This window comes from Solea senegalensis, linkage group LG12, assembly GCF_019176455.1.
Source record: "Solea senegalensis isolate Sse05_10M linkage group LG12, IFAPA_SoseM_1, whole genome shotgun sequence".
In the NCBI taxonomy this organism is placed as follows: domain Eukaryota; kingdom Metazoa; phylum Chordata; class Actinopteri; order Pleuronectiformes; family Soleidae; genus Solea; species Solea senegalensis.
In genome coordinates, this window is record NC_058032.1 from 8,027,567 (window position 1) to 8,048,455 (window position 20,889).

General features: G+C 41.7%; 2 protein-coding genes across 2 annotated transcripts in view; both read right to left on the reverse strand.

The window, feature by feature from the left end:
* LOC122778961 (short transient receptor potential channel 7-like) overlaps positions 1-5,556 on the reverse strand; it is a 62,994-nt gene extending 57,438 nt beyond the window's left edge. Inside the window, exon 1 of the mRNA XM_044041131.1 lies at positions 5,542-5,556. The gene's annotated coding sequence lies outside the window, so the exon portion shown is untranslated. The remainder of the gene's footprint in view (positions 1-5,541) is intronic.
* Positions 5,557-17,712: 12,156 nt separating this feature from the next.
* LOC122778137 (dedicator of cytokinesis protein 2-like) overlaps positions 17,713-20,889 on the reverse strand; it is an 85,139-nt gene continuing 81,962 nt past the window's right edge. Inside the window, exons 48-51 of the mRNA XM_044039732.1 lie at positions 20,673-20,880; positions 20,480-20,585; positions 19,151-19,299; positions 17,713-18,571 (exon numbers count right to left, since the gene is read on the reverse strand). Of these exons, the coding sequence (XP_043895667.1) occupies positions 18,509-18,571; positions 19,151-19,299; positions 20,480-20,585; positions 20,673-20,880 (526 nt within the window). The 3' untranslated portion in view covers positions 17,713-18,508. The remainder of the gene's footprint in view (positions 18,572-19,150; positions 19,300-20,479; positions 20,586-20,672; positions 20,881-20,889) is intronic.

Here is a 20,889-nt window from a genome sequence, read left to right on the forward strand (position 1 = left end):
AAACTTCATGATAATGGAAGGAATTAACAGGAGTGAAAAGGAGAACAAGGAGGAATGAAAAAGGGGAGAAAATGAAGCAGGTGCTCACAGTTTCCAGTCCTCCATCCAATCTTATTTTCAGCTATAATTTTTTTTCATTAGCACTCATCATACACTTATGATCTGCATCCGCTCAGAAACCTGTCCCTTACTCCTCTCTATTCAAATGCATTCTATTGCTTCATCGTGACTGAAACACACACATGGTATCACAGCCCCTCGTTTTCCTTCTTTTCTCCCCCTGAATTATTCTGCTGCCAAATTTAATTAAGTAAGAATGTACAAGCTCTCCTCGGGGGATAAACACAAATGGTCTCTTTAGGAGGAGACGTTTCCGTTTACAGTTTGTGTGGGAGCCATGCGCACTTAAAAACATATTAGACCAGAGTGGACACGAGACAAGTGGCGGCAGTGTGTCCACATTCACTGGGGAATAGTTAGGAAGCCGTCAAAGCAATTGAGACAAGAAACATGTAAGAGAAAAGAATGTAATCACAGACTTCCACAGTGACTCATGACACTATATACAGTATATATATAGACACATATAAGTGCAAATATAGAGTTATACCTCAAGTGTTGTACTCATTACAACCTGTCATTGAATGTGTGTTTATTCCTGTTCAAATTTCATGTTTCTGTTTTGGACACTTCTGAAATTGAACTGCCACACACTCAGTCCCTAGATTGCCAGCATAGCGCTGATAAAAACAACAAAAGAACATTTTTTTTCTGCCTTATTAACAGGAAATGGAAGGGAAATCTGCTACTGATTGAGGATTCAATTATAAAGGACAACACTCAATGACGCTGCTATGATCAAACTTAATAAGAATAAACAAACAACAAAAAAACAAAACAAAACAAAATCGGAAACACTCGCACTTAAGTTTCTATGTGTTATTTTCCACTTGCATATAAAATAACCTGAAAGGAAACAAAAATTACAAAGAAAACCTTGAAATAACACTTTACAGTCTTGAAGAAGGTGCAAAGTTTGTTTGTGTGCATTTACACGACACACAAAAACAATGAATGACAAAAAAAAGAGTCTGAAGTTGTCACTCCTAAAACTAGAAGGAAATGTTGCTCACACACAAACTGCGTTTTCCTTTGTTTCATCACATTATTGTTATTGTGTTAAGAATTAAACAGTGACGGTTAAGGTTAAAGGGTGAAGCAAACCCCAGAGAATGTCGAGCAAACTGTGTGCTGTAGCCCTGAAGGGCAGAACGTGCTTTTATATCACATTTCTGATCAGTAGAAGAGTGTGGACTGCACGCAGCGTGAGTGGAGCCGGTGCACTGAAGCCAAAGCCAACTGGCAGCAACAACAGCCTTTATCTTTTTACGCATAAGGAGTCATCAAATATGCATGGGAAATTGGGCAGGTTTGTGCAAACAAAGCAAGACAGTGCTTATATTGGAAATGTGTTTATGGATGGAAATAGTCTCCAGACAGAGAGATTAACAAGAGTGACGTCTCTATGTACAGTAACACCAGCAGCCGTAGTTACTGTGTGTGGGATCCTCCTCAACGCAAACACACAAGTGGGCTCACATTTGTCACGAGCATATGTTGTTTTAGACCGTCAGTGGAGGGAGTGGATGCACAACTGACAACGCATCCACAAAAATGATTATTTTAAACAATTTATATACCTTTAAAAAATATATATAAATCAAGCTACTTTGTTTACCGTGCAGAATATTTTGTCATAGCTCATATACAGTAGCTCACACTGTAAGTTCTACATTTATACGGAGTCGTATTTATTTTGGGCACAAAGGAAGTGCAAACTTATGAAAGGCTGCGCCGACCTGTTGACTTGACTTCAGAGAAGTCGTCCAGCACACGTTAAACGGCCAATGGTTGTTTTCACATGATCATTTGTACTGATTAAAAAAGACTGTGATAAGTAGTTGGGCTGACAGAGGAGGACATTTGAGCACTTAGCAGAGAGGCTCAAAATTGCTAGTTAGCCCATATAAATGCTCACGTGCACTAGCATTAGCCGCCCTAATGTGACGTCCTCAGCCGTCTGCAATGCATCATTAGTAGCATAAAACAAAATGGCAAAATGGGAATTGTTTTCCCAAAGATTTACACAACTCTCCCGGAGAAACTCAGCGCTACTGCCAGTCTGGCCGGATGCCAGCATTTAGTACGATTTCAGTATTAATTAGACGTGAGGCGCGGAGACACAGATATAGTTCAGCAGAGAAGATGAAGGGGCTGTGTCTTCTGATTTGATAGAGACAGAGTGAAATACAGAGAGCAACATCGATATTATAAATAACACCACAAGCCTCATTTCCTAATCACAGCCTGAATGAAGATTCATCTCCAGAATGAATGTGTGTGTGTGTGTCTGCGTGCACACATGCTTTGTAACATTTAGTGATAAAAAAATATTTACGAGTGCTCACTGCAAAATATACAGAAAATCCTCGGGTGTGATTATCAGTGAGTCAGTTTAACATTATTATTATTACAATTAACAGACAGAATGAATGTTTGATATTCTGATTAAAAAAAAAAGGTGCAAACATATGTAGCATCTCAGTATAGCAAAGAATTCATTGTGAACTGACTTCACGACATCACAGAGGGAGACAAATGGAAGAAAGCTATTGGGAAGCCGTCAGCTGATGACACAACACAACACAACACAACACAACACAACACAACACAACACAACACAACACAACACAAACCCCTTTGCAGGGCCAACATATAGCGATGAACAGCCAGCCACTCACACCTACAGTGTCCAAGTAACCTTTGCTTGTTTTGGAACCAGCAACCTTCTTGCTGTGAGGCAACAGTGCTAGCCACATGCGAACTGAGGTTCAGATAAACGCAGAAAAATCAGCCGCGACCACGTGCTGCTGTAACAATGAATTTCTTAACAAATGGAGGATGTGTTACATCTAGTCTCTGATCTTCATGTAAAATGTATATCACTAAATTGTTTCTTTTTGAAAACTTTGGAACATTTCGGAAAACCATTCCATCCATCGTCTATTGCTTTATCCTTCACCACCGTGTGGCAGAAAACATGGACGTGTTCCCTCCTCTCTTCATTCTTCGTGACCTTCACAGCGATAAACACACAGACAGGATTGTGTCCTCTGTGTGGCGAGGTTTTGTGGGAATAAATGAGCTATGGTAAAGTGGGTGATGTCTTTGTTGGATTGATGAGACCTCTATTGTTGAAAGCCTCCCACTTTGTTAACAAGCTGACAAGTGAGGAAAAATGAACATGCTACTCCTGGCTCTTGACTGACAAGCCACTGGCATCAGGACAACAGGAAAAGAGCAATTCAAGTCACACACCGTCCCCAGGTGCATGCATACTTAATACACGCGCTTTTTCACTGCTGCAGTGCAGTTCCAGTGTTGTTTTACTTAAATATCTCATCCTCTTTTCTTCAAAGACAGGGTGAATTTGCATCTGTTCACAATCCAACAATCTTTAAAACACTTAAAAACACACAGACGGCCGCATTCATACGCTTCTGCAATTAATTTAGTGTATTTAAAAGTTGAGTGCAAGAGCCCAATAATCTAAAATACAGACCTCGCAAGAACGATCTCTGTCACAGACAGGTTATACACAAATGTAACTTTCACCACATTCATTTAAAAGCAATAAAGCGAAGGGGAGAAAATCTATATCAGCAGAAATCAATTTCAGAAGAAGAAGTCAGAAGGATCTGGACTACACTGAGTGAACATCACTGCTGGCTACAAATGATTTACCTATATAACAACGTCTGATTCACCAGAAATGCAACAACATGCATTTTCTTATATGCAGACATCCGACAGACGTCCAATTTTGGTTTGACTATCCTAAATGCAACAACCGTGTATTCATTGTGTCCAAACTATAATACCCAGCATCTGCTTTAATTATTAATTAAACACTCATCCATTGTATTTTCTCACTCTGTCAACAATTTCTTCTTGCTTCATGACTTTGGCTGTGAAATGTTATCCGTGCAGCCCCCCGTGCATTTTCCCTCCCCACACCCTCCAGTTATGTGTCTCTCTTTCTGCCACTCACTCAGGTTTGTAATGACATCAGACCACTGAGGGTAGATAAGAGTGGCTGTTGTGATAAGGAGCTGAGAGAGGGAATGATGCAATCTATCTCCATCTCCTCAAACTGCCACAGCATTTCTGATCTAGTGGACGTGAATGTCAGCTCTCCTGTGTCCAGCACAGCATGTCTGCAATCTGTGAGCTACAAAGGACACGGAATCTTGTCCACAAATGCTGATTTTATGATCTCACTTGTCCTATGGATTTTCCATCATGAGACATGAAGGGATTTGGAGATGGAGGACAGAGTTGTGGTGGCCAATTTAAATGTTTTAATTTCAATATAAGCCATGTGCTTGATTTGATAAGTCTTTGTTCTGCATATACAATACTTGTGTTGGTTTTGTTTCTAAAGCACAAATGAACTTGTGAATGAATTAAAAAGACACCATAACAACATTTGTCACATTTCAAAGGAAACGCCTGAACCTGGAAAGTACTCTACAGTATATCTAATTTAGAAGCAGGCTGCATTTTTAATATTTGCTGTCAAAAATATGTTAACAAAGATAGGATTAATGTACCTTTTCAACTACTTGAAATTTTTCCATCACAACAACTTTCTTTAAGATTTTTTCTTCATGGATAAAGACTTTCTTAAAGATCCAGTGTGTAAACGCTGCCACCAAAACACTGCTCGTGTTGCTACCCCTGCAGACGTACCCCACACCTCAGGTGAGCCTGAGGAGCTTTCTGCTAGGTCACTATTCCAACTGTTCTCTTATCCAGTATCCTAACCTCACTCGTGTTTCAGAGAACCAGGGTTAATTCCTTAACATGAAGTCCACTGCCATCTCTTCCCTTCACTCTGTGTCACCATGGACAGGAAATCAAAGCACTGCTATCCCGGGAAACATGAGTAGTGTGGAGCTCATGGGCTTAAAGGCCTGCACATACTCTTCATACTTTTCTTAAGGTGGAAAGAACAAAGTTACAAAGTCATGGCCAGGACATTTCATGAACTCCTTGGAAGTCCTCACAGGGAATGACATTTCTGTACAAAAACGGTTCTGCCCAGACAATGTGTCAAGAACAAGAAAATAATGATGTTTTTGCACCCCTGGGAGAGACAACACATTTCTGTTCTTGTGGAGTATGTGCAGGCCTTTAATCGACATTGTGTGAACTCCTCTGACAATGGTTTGAAAGTAACAGACATTTTATTTTTGTATTGACAACTTCAAAAATGTCAGCTTTAAGTTTACAATCTAAACAAAGGAATCTAGGTAACATAGGCAATGTCTACAACCAATATTTTTTTCCCAAAAGAGCCAGAAACAAAATGGGATTTTGGTTATATAATTTGATAGACGAAATGCACTAAAAGTAGACTCCATGTTGTAAATTTCAGTTTTAAAGTCTCAAAGACTCAAACTGTCGTCATGTACTCACCCTAGTGTTAAGGACCTTCATTCAGTCTGGACAGTCTGGTGACAGTCCTTCTATTTCTGCAGAGATTAAAAAGTGGAACAAACAAGAAATCATTATGTTATATCATGTCATATCAAAGTATTAGGTATAACAAGAGTGTGGTGATCGGAATATCTCCTGGACAAACAAGATTGTTTTTGTTGTCTGTGTCCCCGCTATCACCAGTGTCCCCGCTATAACCAGCATCCTCGCTATCACCAGCGTCCCTGCTATCACCAGCATCCCCGCTATCACCAGCGTCCCTTCTATCACCAGCGTCCATGCAGCCCCGCTATCACCAGCGCCCATCACCACTATCACCACATGCTATCACCAGCCGCCCCCGCCACCAGCGCCCATGCTATCACCGCCCCCGCTATCACCAGCGTCACCAGCCCCCGCTTATCACCAGCGTCCCCGCTTTCACCAGCGTCCCCATTTTCACCAGCGTCCCTGCTAGGTTATATAATTCTGAGGTGACAAAGCAACAACAGGTACCCCTTCATCCCCCTTCATCCCCTGTGAGCTTTCTTTCTTACATCCTCATCTGACCACTGGCTAAAAGCTTGCTTGCTTGCTCTTCTTTTAGATGACCTGAGGGCACTTCACCACCTGCTCGCATTGCCTCTGATAGTGGCTTTCTTTGTTTATCCGCGGCTGTGTTATTATTTTATTTTAGTGTCCTGAAATTGAAGTGAATTGTCCGATCGGAGATTTGATCGCCTGTTTCTGAATCGTTCTGGCAGAAACAAGCAAACCTCACCACGAATCTCCTGCAATATCTCGTACAAGAGAACTACTTTGAAAAAGGCCAATGTCCTGCTACAAGACTTCCTCTCTCTCTCTCTCTCTCTCTCTCTCACAACCCTTCTCTGGTAGACTTAATGTTAATCTAGGACTTTAGCCAGGACACACTTTCTCCCAAACCTCAGCTCAGCTATGTTGTTGGCAGTTTCTCTCTGACACAAATACAAGCTGTGTTCACCTCCACGTCATTCTTTGATCACACTCGATCCACCTCCTCTCCTGAAGCACCAAGTAACACATTCCTGATTGTTCCTGCGTCAGTTCACCCGATCCACACTGGCCAAAGAAGAACATTAATTATTGAAGCTTGTTTTATTACAGAAGACATCAGAGTGCACATGGACATTAACAGGACTTTGAAACAACTTCATCGGGACTAATGTGATATGAAATATAGTTGCAATCACTTAATTTAGGTAATGACATTAGGTAATGACGGAGTGAAAATTCTGGCTGGGAAAATGAGAGGTTGACTGGTTAATTGACTGTATACATGGACACTTCCTAGTTCTCAATAAGCCGGCTCGATTATTTCTGGAAAGCAGAGATATTTTACACTTGGTGTCTGCACAAGTTACTATGAATATTTAGGGATTCATTATAGAATTTAAGTGAGGCTGTGTACAGACAGATACAGTAGTGCTCTGCTGTTGTCCCCTCACGATACTTAAATGTAAGTTTCTCCTGACTGGATATTTTAGAGGAAGATTTTTTGACTCACAGTCAATTAGGCCAAATAAAAGACTTGAATTTTAGTTTGTCATGCAGAGAAAAGTTTTATTTTCTTGATTAGCCGTTTCACAAATTTGGTATTTAGTTTATACATTACCTTTATATGAAGTGCAGACACAAAGATGTTACTTTTAGTTAAGCATTTTATATGATATGATATATTTGATTTAACTGTAATTATTTTATCAAAAGGGATGAAAAATGACAACTGGCAAAATATATCAGTTAACAAAAATCTGTATTATATATCAGCTATTGGCTGATTTCAAAAGACCAGCATCAGCCTAAACAAACAAACAAAAACATATTGCTAAAAAAAACCTTCTTACTCATCTGATTCTTCTCTCTTGTTCCCTTGCTCTTATTACCAGCTCGCTCAGCAGGACTTTTCAGATGCTCTGCTGAGCTCAACATAGCAACACTTCTAGCGAGATACTTGAGTAAATCAGTTAGGTTCTCTTATCAAGCATCCTGCTGATCCCAACATGAGTCGGCTCTTTTGAGGCATTGGGTTTTATAGTTTACTTATCCATTTTAATCGACCATCTGCTTTATTTTTAATTGTTAATATTCATTTCAAGAGAGTGTTGTCTCTTCAGCACTGCATTCCTCATTGTGCGATTTGTTTATAGATGTTACATGTTGACAAAGTGAACAGATGATGGCACAGGAAAAGATGACACAGGAGTTTCACTTCTGACTGGGGGAGATCCCCAGGTGCTCCCAGGCCAGCAAGGAGATATAAGAGGGGGCAGGGTACAGCCCTGGTGGAGGCCAACACCCCCTGGAAACAGGTCCGACTTACTGTAGAGTATTCGGACACAGCTCTCGCTTTGGGCAAGCAGGAATTGAAAGGCCCCTGAGAAGTGACCACCCTCATCCTATGCAGCACCTCCCCCAGATCATCCCTGGGAAACTGGTCATCCCTGCCAGAGTAAAGAGCTGGTCCAGGATGGAATCCTCAGAGGTTCTACAATCAGCCAAACCTTTTCAGCACCTCAGAGTAAACTGAGTACTGTGATGCCCCTGTAATTGGCACCCACACCCTGGCCCTCCATCTTAAAGAGAGGGACCACCCCACTCTGCCACTCCTTTGGCACCACCCAAGACTTCCACGCAATGCTGAAGAGGCGTGTAAGCCAAGACTCCTCAAGAGTCAGAGCCTTAACCCCCGGGTCTTTGCCTCACCCAGGGAGATCGACGATGATCCGCCATCATCCTCCGGCTCTGACTCTCCTACAGATCGTAGATTATTGGGGATTAGGAGTTCCTCAAAGTGCTCTCCACCACCCTATTATCTCTTCAGTGAAGGTCAACAGTGCTCCAATCTTGCTGTGCAGAGTTTGGATGGTTCCCCCGTATCCTCCTCCTGAGGTACTGGAGGGTTCTTCTCCATGGTCTTGCCGAACTCCTCCCACACCTGCTGGTTTGCCTCGGTCACAGCTGCGGCCATCATCCCTCAGGCCTGCCGGTATCCCAAAACTGTCTCTGCACTCCCCCGGGACAGCATGTCCCTGAAGGACTCCCGTTGGAACAGCTTTCCTGACCAGAAGAGATTTATTTTTTTTAATCGCTTTACATGCACTTTAAAGGTCATCATAAACCATCACTGACATCAGTCTACATTTCAACTTCAACATACATTCAGAGATTTGGGATTTTGAACAACAATACCCTAGCTGTGTAACTAACTGATGATTCAAAAAGATGCAACATAATATGCTTCACAAAAAGCTCAGTACAGATGGTGATTGTGCACAATAACTGTGTTTGAAATTGTCTCGTACATTAAATTAATCGCCATAATAACGCCCATTACAACATCCAAATGTCCTTACTGTATATTACAGCATGAAACATAGTTCCTCCTTCCAAACTCACGTCAACACGTCATGGGTCATTGTTCATGAGTCAGCATTTCATCTCCTGAAGCAAGCGGAGGCAGCGACTGTCCAGAGAATTCTTCAGCAAACCTCATGACTTTTCCGCTCCGCCACATCAACTGTGAATGTCTATTGGGGTCAGAGTGATTTGCACAACAAGCACAATCATGCTGGTCAGACAACGGCACACACATTAATCATCTCTGAAGTGGCGGAGCTGAAATCTGCAGGATTATCTTTGAAAGAAAAAGTCACTCCTGGATGATAAAACACTCATGTCCAAGTAGGAATCAGTCAAATTCTTGGATGACAACACATTTGTGTTAGTCACATTAGGGGAGGGGGGTGATCTATGATCTAAAGTGGCACATATTTTGAGTCTTTAAATTCAATTTCTGAAGCTCCCATCAAACTAAATCACTGCATTCAACATGTGTGTCCTAGAGATATATTTTCATGCAAAGACCTTTTTAAACGTTTTAATTATCTGCCATAATCTTGCTCAACATCTGAAACCATGAATCACTATTACATGCTTTTTGATTTTTGCTGGAGTCTTTGTGGATGGTGTTATCTTTGTCCTTTCATCTCTCTGACCGTCTGATATGCACTTATTACTGGATCTAAGCGGGCAGGGAACGGTGACCCCACCCCTGTGCTACCTCAGTGCAAAATGCTATAGAACACACAATTATGGGGGAAATGCAAGTGAGAAATGTCTGGCTGGAGAGAAAAAGCAAAATTGTTCCATTAACAATAACTTTGAAACATGTTTTTGTCAAAATGTCATAAGAAAAAGAAAAATGATGTATTGTACAATGAATATATGTATTCTGTGGGTAATGGGGGCGGGGCTTTTGCTTCTCCCGCTTTCCCTTTCGGTTATGTGCTGCATTGTGTGAACTACACTAAGATGATGTGTGATGATGAGTGATCTAACTGACATGACCGAAATAAACATATAAATAAATAAATACGTTAATGAGCAGCTTTTCATTCACATGTTTTACTAGAGGACCTGTGCTACTGTACACAACACACGCGTGTGTTTCTATGTTATTACAGCGGGTGACACCGAGAGGAAGCATGCTGGTCTGTACACTTCCGATTAATTAATGAGCCAACTGTGCGTCACCGAGATGTGAGAGGGAGGAGAGAAAGAAAGAGGGATGAAAAGGAGGAGGGACACAAATGAGAAAGCTGTGTTTAATTAGACTCATACAGAGGGCTGGCCGTCCTGCAGGATCTGTCCTTCACAAAGAAGAAAAACCAACTCAGCTGCCAAAGCTCAGCACACACTGTTCTTTGCATTGACAACATCCCCTAGAATTCTTTTTTTTTTTTTAGTCCTCCAAACACATTTGCTATTTGTTGTGAGGGTAATTTATATATATTACATATTTCATTTAAAGTCTTGTAACATGGTTATGAGCTATGGTCTCATTACCATGCATTGGTCGCACAGCCAAGTGCTCACAGATGGAGTGGGTTATTTCCAGAGCTCTGGGTATGTCACTCTGAGAGGGAGATATTTCTTGGGGGCTTTTTTTTTTTTTGCCTTTAATGGTTAGGACAGCAAAGCATGGAAGAGGGCAATGAGAGGAGGGGGACACACAGAGCACTGCAGGTGGAATCAATCCCAGGTGACTCTGACCTGCGGGGTGACAGCTCTACCAACCGAGCTGTGAACACTGTAGGTTCTTCAAAACCATGGAGGTTCTTCAAAAGGTGTGATTTTAAATTCACATCATAAAACTGAATTTTCTCTCTCTCACTCACAGTTGGTTCACCTCACCGCTCATTTTCTGGATACTGTGTTTGTCCGTTATATCTTATGTGCTATGTTTATTTTATGATCTGTCAAGCCGCTTCAGACCTTGACCTGCAGATGCACAGTACCTCAGCAATATTTTATAATTGTTTTTGTTGTTTTGTGTGTGTGTGTGTGTGTGTGTGTGTGTGTGTGTGTGTGTGTGTGTGTGTGTGTGTGTGTGTGTGTAAGAGTTGGCCAAACACTAGTGGTGATAACAAATGCAGCACAAGGTCTCATTGCAGGGATTAGATCTGGGGATTTTGTTTTTGGAGATGATCGAGGTATCCAGAGATGAAGAGTTGAAAACACATTTACACACAAAGTATCCACATGCAATCTGTCCTTAATCTCATGTTTCGCAGTTTTGGCCTTGAGTGATGGCACAGTCCAAATTTATGCTATTTCCATTTTAGAACAATTCACACAACTATCTGTCCTTCACCTTTTCGTTCCTTTTAAATATAAAAAGCAAATATAATATACAAAAGGTTTAGAAAGGGGGAAAAAAAAACTGCAACACCAGGGTGCACTCATTGATGAAAGACAGAAAAGAAGGACTTAAAGGTGTAACATAAGAGTGGAGGAGATAAAGGTTACTGGTAAAGATAAGTAAAGCGTGTCACAGAGAGATAAACATGAAGGAAGATAACTGAGGTGTACAGCATCTGGAAAGTGGGGGAGGATGAAAAGTGGAAAAAAAAAAAATGAAAATTGTAATGAAAAGCAAAGGACACATTTAGGTGGGGAAATGGAGGTTTTCCAGCTCAGCACTGAGACGTCTGACCTTATGCAATGACCACAGTCCATCACCAAGGGAGACAGCGGCCATCCTGCATTTCTAATAAGAGACACACACACACACACACAGGTTTACAGTTATACACACAGACAGTTGTAAATATGGAAATCATGCAGACAAATGCAAGTACAAAAAGTTGTCCTCAAAGAATAAAAAAAAAAAAACGAGGAGGGGGAGAACACAGCAGAGAGTGAAGAGCTGCATGGAAGGGAGTGAGAATGGGAAGTGACAGAGGACAGTTACCTTGGTAACCACGGCCTCTGGTGACAACTGCCTAATCAGTGGGTGGACAGTCGGATACCCAGGGTGATTCCCCAGGCATGTATGTTCATTTCCCCTGAGCATCAGCGGAGCTATTTTACATTAATGTTAAAATCGGACTTTTCACACAATCCCTTTCAGAGGCGTCACAGGCAGCTACTTTATTCACACTGAGGTTTGCAGGTTTGGTCTGTATGAAATATCAGTATGAATCTAGCGGTGGTAACTTTTAATATACCTACAGATACATTGCAACTCGGTAAATTCACAGCAGAGAAACGTCCTGCGCTGCATTTTATATGAAGCGGTTATCGTACAGCATATTTGACCCGACCCATGTGCACAACATCTCAGCAAACTACTGAAAGTATACATTTATTTGTGTTGCCTTGTTTTAAATTCAATCTGATTCAAAAGTTGCCAACACAAAGGGAAACAGTGGCCATTTCTCTCTTCTCCAACAGATAATATCCTCTCCTTTCAGTCTCCAGTATCCTTCTCTCTTCCTCCCCCATTTCCTCCTCTCTGGAACCCATTGTACATCTGGCACACACACAAACTCATTAGGCCAAAGGAGACACACTATCAGATAGCAGATGCAGTGCCACGGAGGCAACACACCAACACAAGTCTCGACTCACACTGAATGTGTGTGGTGCCGCACACGAGCTTGCCGTGCAACGCAGCCATCAGTTAGGTGATCGATACAAGTGATCAAACCCACTCATCACTGGCTGCTGCTGCTGCTGCTTGTTAGTCTCACTTTTACATCCATGTCAACTCAGATTTTATGACCATCTCCTGGAGATCCATGCGATCAAACTGCTGTCACTGACTCACAGATTCAAGGATATTAGATCTTTTATTAACGTTATGGTCTAATGTGTGAATAAATGCAGGATTACAGTATTTACACCAGATTTATTATGTTCAATTGTAGTCAATAGTCTTATGTTCTCTGACAATGAAGGGATATAATATGCAATGCATGTAAATACTGTCTGAAAAGCTTCCAGTAGTCACATAATGTACATGTAGTACAATGTAACCCCTACAGTTGAAAAATGGTACTACAATCCAATGTCAACCGCCTCCAAGTTACTGGAGAGACGTGAGACTGCCAGGTGGTTAGAGGAACAGATCTTGAATTAACTTAAAGATGAATCTACAATGAGATACATCCTTTCCTACAACATACATAGAATTTGCCGACATCATGTTCCTGATGCTCGGCAACCAGTGGAAACTCCAGGAAATTATATTGGGCCCCAGCCAACAGTCCTGTGGCTACAGTAACCTAAAGTGGAGGAAAAGTAATTGCCCTCTCACTCAGAATTACATTTATTTAGAGATTAAATCTTTTTTTTTATTATATTATATCACACTTTTTGCTAGCTTTATATGTGCTTTTGGACAAAGTCGTGCCGTTTCAAGTCTGTACTGTAGTGTAAAAAATAAGCAGCCATGTGGATTTCAGTCCTGTCAACTGTCATTACAGTAATTCTGAGATTAAAGTGTACATTGGAATCTGTCAGTACTCAAATACTGTATTAGCTTTCATCTTGTTCCTGCTCATTATCCAGTGACACACTGCAGCATCCTGTCATTTGCAATTCAGCAACTGTGGCCAGCGTGATATGTTCCATGTAGTACATTACACTCACTTACATCCTTATGAGGGATCAAGGGAACATGTGGGGACAACCTGCTACTGATGAGCTGTCAGATTAAGGATTATCAAGAAGCTAAAAGTTACAGCTGCACTTCCTGCCCCCCCCCATCAGCTGATTGTTAAAATCTGTCAAAGAGGGGAGGCGGTTTGAGAGGGAAGGGGAGAGAAGATGGGTGATGTGTTGGCAAAGTAACACCTAGACAGTTACAAGGAGGCAGAGAGAGGAAATGAACCCAGTGGGGACAGGAGAGTGGATGGTGGATAGAGAGTAGCAAAGTGGATGATGAGAAGGAAAGCAGATAAGTACCACATTATCAGACTTCATTTCCTTGGTTGTGTAGTATATTCAAACTCTCCGGTCGCACAAGTCTACAACCAGAGTGGACGAGCTCACTGGCGGCACCAGTGTTTCAACACTGCCCTCCACAGGTGGCATGGAACATTGAAATTATCTGAGGGGGAAAAAAAAGAGAACGTTTATTGAAGAGGGAAATAACCTGAAAATGAAATTACAAATAGATGCTGACATTAGGGAATGAGTCACGTCTCACACTGGAGACGTGTTTTTAATCCTGCACAGAAGAAATTCAATATTTGGGAAAACTGTGTTAGGTTACAGTGTCTACAGTCTCCAGGCCCACAGACAATAAACAAAATATCAAAACCAATCCAATTTGTTTTTGTGTTTTTGGGCAGTTTTGATAACCACTGATCCAAAGAATCGGAGTCTGTTTGGGACAATGTCTTCCTCATAATGAACTCAATTAAAAACATTAGAGTTTAAAGTACACAGAGAGAAGGGAGATTATATATATTGCTTGTGTTTTACTCTGATATCATTACCCTGCAGACACACACACACCATGTGACAAATATTATTATTTTGTAATTAAAAAGTCGATATCAGTAACTGTATAAACTTGTAACCTGATACAGTTGTTGTGTATCTGCTGCTGGTCTCCCTCTCTCTCTTCTGTCTCTCCCTCATCTCCCTCTTGTCCTTTCTCTCCCCCCATTTTCTGTCCCCCACCTCTCCACTGTCCCCCATTTTTCCTTTCACCCCAACCGGTCGAGGCAGATGACCGCACATCTCTGAGCCTGGTTCTGTCAGAGATTTCTTCCTGCTAAGAGGGAGTTTTTTCTCTCCACTGATGCCTAGTGCTTGCTCATTGTGTGAACTGTTGGGGTTCTCTGCTCTCTTTGACGTTGTCTATGTACAGTGCCTTGAGATAATGTATGTTATGATTTGGCACTATACAAATAAAATTGAATTGAATTGAATTGAATATTCATAGTGTCCTCCGAACACACACAATCTTTTACTTACACACAAACATAACAGATTAAATTTTAAGACCTTGGCTGGAGAAAAAAAAAATGGAAGCATAGATCTAAACAGTGCTGACAAAGCCAAATAGTTGAAATGGGAAAAGTTGCCGTGTGCATTAGTTTAACTTTAAAAGCGAGCAAAGGCTCAGAGAGTCTCAGACCCCCATTTATTCACTGTCGGTTTGAGCTCCACAAACAAGGGTGGGGTGGATGGGGCACATACTGTAAATGCTGCATTTTCCAAATGTCAAATATCCAGCACAAACTCATTTCAGTGCAGACACGATGGTGCTCTTGTAGCACAAACGGCAGCTCGTTCCTGGTGAGCGTGTGGACAGATGTGTCACGGTTCAGTGCTTTTGATGTAAGTGAAGAAAGGAAGAGGACGCCCACACTTGGCTTCATGTATTCATTTCCATACAGTTACCATACAGTTATCGTCTGTGATTTATTTTTGCTGAATTGCTCCCCGTCTGGATAACGAGGATTCTGGCCGGGGTTAGAGGTTAAGGTGAGGGTTCACTTTGCTGCGGTTACAAACACCAGCAGTTTGCTGAATGCGTTATTCCCAGGAGGAAGCTTGCCTCTCTTTTCTGGGAGAAAACACTCAGACTGTACAGAAGGAATCGACCTCTCAACCTCCTCCACAGCACAGAACAACAGACTTTCCTTTCCTTGTTTGCATTTCATGTGCTCACACTAAATCTATGTGTTACTGCCCCCTTGTGGACGACCAGGCAGACAATCTGCAGTGAAGCTAAAGGGAGGAGGAGCAGGAGGAGAACAACAACAAAATGTTCATTAATGTTTAGTTATATTCACTGACTTCTTGCCACATGTGTCCTGGAGGACAGCATCATGACAGCACATCTAATAAAATTAACCTTGAGCTTGGATTTGATGAAATAATTACTGGAAATGTGAAACACAAGTTTTCGGTACTGAATATTTAAATAAACAGACGTTGTGAACATTACTAACATATTTAGTGAAGATTGTCCTAATTTTGTGTTTAATGATTTAGTAATACTGACAGACATGTGGATAAGGGGAGTACTGGCACTGACTTTCCCCACTTCATGCATAAATAGTGAAGTGAATTCTCCTCTTCTGCTCAACTGAGATTGTTTTGGAGTGTTTTATTTTCCTGTGGATTTGTTAGGATCGAGGAACTTAGCTTTGTGTTCATGGAAACAGTGTGTCCATATTTAATGTGATCAATCAGTACATAATCAGTCGACATATGACTTCCTACCTTAAACTCTTACCACGAGTTCTGATGCTACAGTATGAATACACCTTTAATTTCACACAGTAAAAGCTAAACATGAGCAGACAGTGATCATATTTCATGCACCAGACCTCCGACGGTTTAAATTGGTTTTAAGACTGTACCTTCCAGCAGTGATTTCTGATGTTTGTATGAAGCTCCAAGTATTCAAGGTATTAAAATGCTTTTCAAAGCTTTAAATCATTGAAGTGAACAGAAACAGACTGGTTGTATTCATTGTCCAAGGACACATTCATTACCTGTGGCTGAACTAACAGCAGCTATTGAACCTGTAATAGTTTGACCACTTGATGAAGTTGAGAACTGTTGGAGAGCCCTTTGTTGTCCCCAGAACATGAAAATATTAGAGGTTAAATTATGACTTGAAAAAGTAACAAAAGACAAAAGTCTTTAAAATACAGTCAGACAGATAAATAAGGCTATTTAAAATGACACAAGCAAATAAAAGCCCCAAACTCAAGAACTCAGAAGAATAATTGCGGGGTTATTTATGTTTGGACTGATTTTCCTTCGGGAAACCAAAGTCACAGCAGAGTAGGATCATTAAGTTTGGTTTAAATGTGATGAAAGCAGTTACGAATCATATTTACAATGAAGCCCTTTCTCCTTCTTTCGTCTCCACTTCAGTGAATTTATCGCTTTACACATTTTGGTAGGTTTTCATGCAACATATAGCACGTCATTTAACTTGGTTTCTCACTAAATCCATCTTCTTTTTTTTTTCCCTTCCAGATGATAGATTCATGTCTTTAGGCTGAAACATCTTTGTGGCCGTGGATCAGAAGACTCACGTCGTGCAGCGCAGGCCTTTGCATGAGAGTTGAAATGCTGCCGTTTTAAATTGGCTGCATGTAGAGAAACCCGGTGGTCACTGTGGCACCAGATAATGACCGTATTAATAGAGAGGAGAGGAGCGATGTCTCCCACATCCTTAATCATCTTCTGACCGTCTGCTCTCCCGCAGCACCGAGCGCAGAGAAATCACAATAATACATTTACCACTGGGCAAAATGGGAGCTATTCATGTGCATCCGAATCATTTTAAATGACATATCATAACATAATGACCCATGTGAGGGGTAAGTTAACTCCAATGACTGCACTGGCATATTTAAATTCACGCTGCAGCCCGTCCGCTCTTTTAAAAACTGACTTTTAGTGAGAGAGGGTAAAGAAAAGGAGCTCCACAACAGGCCTGAAGGAAGGCTGCATTGTTTCTCCTCTGCTGCAGGACAGAAAAAGAATCCGCTTACCACCACAGCAGGACTCCTCCCCCCCTCTGGTTCACAACAGTCTCTCAGATCCATGGAGCTGTGTGTACTGTAGATGCTGTCCATGTCTGTCCTGGGCTGTATTATTAACAATCTGTCTCAAACAACCAACATTGACAACATCAGCCCACTTTTCAAACCGCACAGTGGCTCCATAACTTGAGACACCCTTCTTTTTGTGGTAAAAATCTAACAGTGACACTGTGAGAGAAAAACAACCACCTGCAGTGTGAGTCCTAAGCTACTACAGTTCTAGTGTGGAAGTGCTCAGAGAATAATATTGATCATACATTTGTATCGATTCACCAAATGACCTTTTTATATGTTATTATACATACATGTACAGCGGCACGACATTTGAATCATGAAACCTGGAAAAGGATGACGTCGGAACAACTAGACTGGCTCTGGATAACATTCAAACAACATAAAAACTCATGACGCCGCCTTTATGCTAAAAAAGTAATGTTGCCATTTCACAATATGCCAAACTAATATTTTTGGCTGCGTTAGTTAAGGAAAGAAAAAAAACAGTGGGCTGACCCTGTGCAGTAAACACAATCAAACTTCTGTGTAATCACTCCGAGGCGGGAGAAAATGTGTTCTGTTGTAATTTTGCACTCGGCAGTTTGTTACACTTCATTATGCTCGAATATATTAGACTTTCTTGTTTGTGCCAAAGCTTTTTTGGCGGCGAGTTCTCGGTTTAAAAGCCTTTGGGAGGACGCGGTAACCTTTGTGCTGTATGAAATTATTACACTCCTATTACCTTGAGTCAACAGTGAAGAAAACCGTATATAATAAGCAGCTAATAATCAAGCATGTTGGCAAAATGGTTTGTGCTCGCTCAGAAGCAGAATGGACTGAAAAGCTGCTATAATGGCGTTAAACTTCCCTGCGAATCATAGAGGAAAAGGTCACTCCAAAAAAAAGAGAAGCTTTTATTGAACGGGTAAAATCTATTCTAATAAGGCAACAGCAATGCTGAGACTGACAGGCGGATCGAATGAGCATAGTTTTGTGTTTGGCTGCAGGTTTCTGTGAATAGGTTTATAACGCCAACGCATTAAACAACGAGAAAAGAAATGGTTTCAGAAATGACTGTTGCTGTCTTTGGCTGGATCCGTGGGCTTCACATCCTCTGATTTGGAGCTCTGTGGAACAGACATGGACGCAGAATATAAACACAAGGTTCACTCTTTGTGAAAGTCAAACATGAGTAATATGAAAACAATAAGGTACAAGCTTGAAGCCAGTGAACTCATTTTAGTACTTGAAACAAGGCGGAACAGCTTGCCTGGCTCTGTGTAAAGATTACAAAACTTTATAAAAAGGTGTATTTTTACCTTTGGACAGATTCACTGTTTCCAGTGTGGGCTGAGTTCACTTTACATTTAACATGTATACTACTTGTAGTGTACATGCAGAAGTCTGAGGACACTATTTGAATTAAGATAACGTGACTGAATGTTGGTCAACGAGTTTTACTCTCATCTAATGCTCAAGCATGTCTTCAATCCGGCACAGGAGCCTCTGCAGATGTTTTTTGGGACAACACACAGGTTGTACCACTCCAGTTCAAGTGTAAGGGGAAGTCACTCTAAAAACTCGACATCTTAACTTAAAGAAGCTGTTTTTTTTGTTTGTGTGTGTTTGCATACACTCCTCATTTCCACAAATGTTGGAACTGATCCCCGTCAGTGTTTCTGAACATGTTTCGTATCTTCCTCTACCTTGGACTTGAAGAGAAGGTTGATGACTCCCCTGGAGCGTCTGTCTGCCGTTCGGTCAGAGGTCAGACAGACGGACATGCTCTTACTGTCCCTCCTGGCTCGGACACTGTCCACCTCCTCTGTGCCCCCCACCACTGCCAAGGACAGACCTACGTGCAGAAGCAAAAAGTGAGGATTTTAGGTTTGTGTATCAGTGGTTACCAGGTTATAAACATCACCACTGCAGCTGTTCTACTAATGAACTGTGTGCACTGGGTGCATGTTCAGTGAGGCAGTGCGGCTCGGCGTCAGCGTTGAGTCAATGCTGGCTCAGCTGGAGTGAACCAACATGGTAGAATGCCAGTGAAGCATCAGTAATGAGGGCCTCATTCACCTTTAAAGTGCAGGGTTATGAAACTGAAACGATGATTTATGAACTGGAGAAAACTGTTCTGAAATGACGGATTTACTAAACTGGAGAGGTTTTACAGCTTTTCTCACACTTTCCAGCTTATCCTTATAAGGACTTTTATTGACTTCAATGTATCCACAACCTAACCTTAAACATAATCAGCCTAACCCTAACCTACCCACAATTCAAATATCAGCCCTAAACTAAACCAGTCCCTCAGAAATGAAGTCTGGAATTTGGATACACAATCGTTTAAGGTCTATTGCTTAATAATGAGAAATAGAAAATTGAATATACTACCCATAATTGTGTTTGTTTAAGTGGATAATTGCTTTAAAATAAGAAATTATGTGGTTTCCAGGCCTTAGATAAACCCTTAATATTTACTTTAGGAAAGGGCCTTGCCTTACATAGTATGCCATGTTTTGTCGCCATGTTTGTACAACATTAAGCAGAAGCTTGCTACACAAGTGAAGGAGAAGGATGTAAACACAATGCATCAACTAACAAAGGAGGAGGAAACAGCAAAGAGAGTTGAAGAGTGGAACAGATGAGAGAGTTTCTATGAGAAAATAGATTCTCATGGTGGCTTGGCAAAGGGAGGCATGAGTGGATGAGTCCCTCTGTGTGTTGCAGTTTGTAGTCTCACATTAGACGACAGTGGACCTTCAAAAAGGCCTCATCGTGACATGTGTTACCAGGTGACGGCAGGAAAAGCACAGATGTGAGTGATCAAATTAAGGACAGCCCTTGGTTTCACTGTGCACGCTGGTTCATTGTCACACTGTCCAGACACACATGAACTGAACAGAGCCTTGTCTGCTCTTTAATGTCTATGAGGAACACCAGAGCTTTTCTCCACTGGACACATTGTCTGATGTGGAAAAAAGGGCTGAAATGTGCACGTCATAATGTGTGTGTGTGTGTGTGTGTGAGACCTGTGATGGCAGGCAGGGATCTGGAGTTGGCGCTGGTCAACGAAATACTGCCTTCATTTGGCTCGGACAAGTTGGTGTCACTGCGGAACTCCTGTTTCTTGGACAGCTAGAGGGAGACAGAGAGCGCCGAGTTTAACAGCTCCACACGTTCTCGGCCTCGTGTCTGAGAATACGCCGCTATCATCATTCTCACCCGTTTGCAATCCAGAGTACTCGTCCGCTCTCTCTCCTCCGTGATGAAGATCATGCTGCTCCTCTTCTTCTTCTTCTTACTCTTCCTCAGTTTGACCTCGGCGTCACCCACCGTCACCACCCCCTCCTCCACTGAACTTACACTCACGCTGCCACTGGAGCGCGACAGGGTGGAGGTCCAGTTGTTCGGGGACTCGGGTGGATGGTCCCTGAAAGGG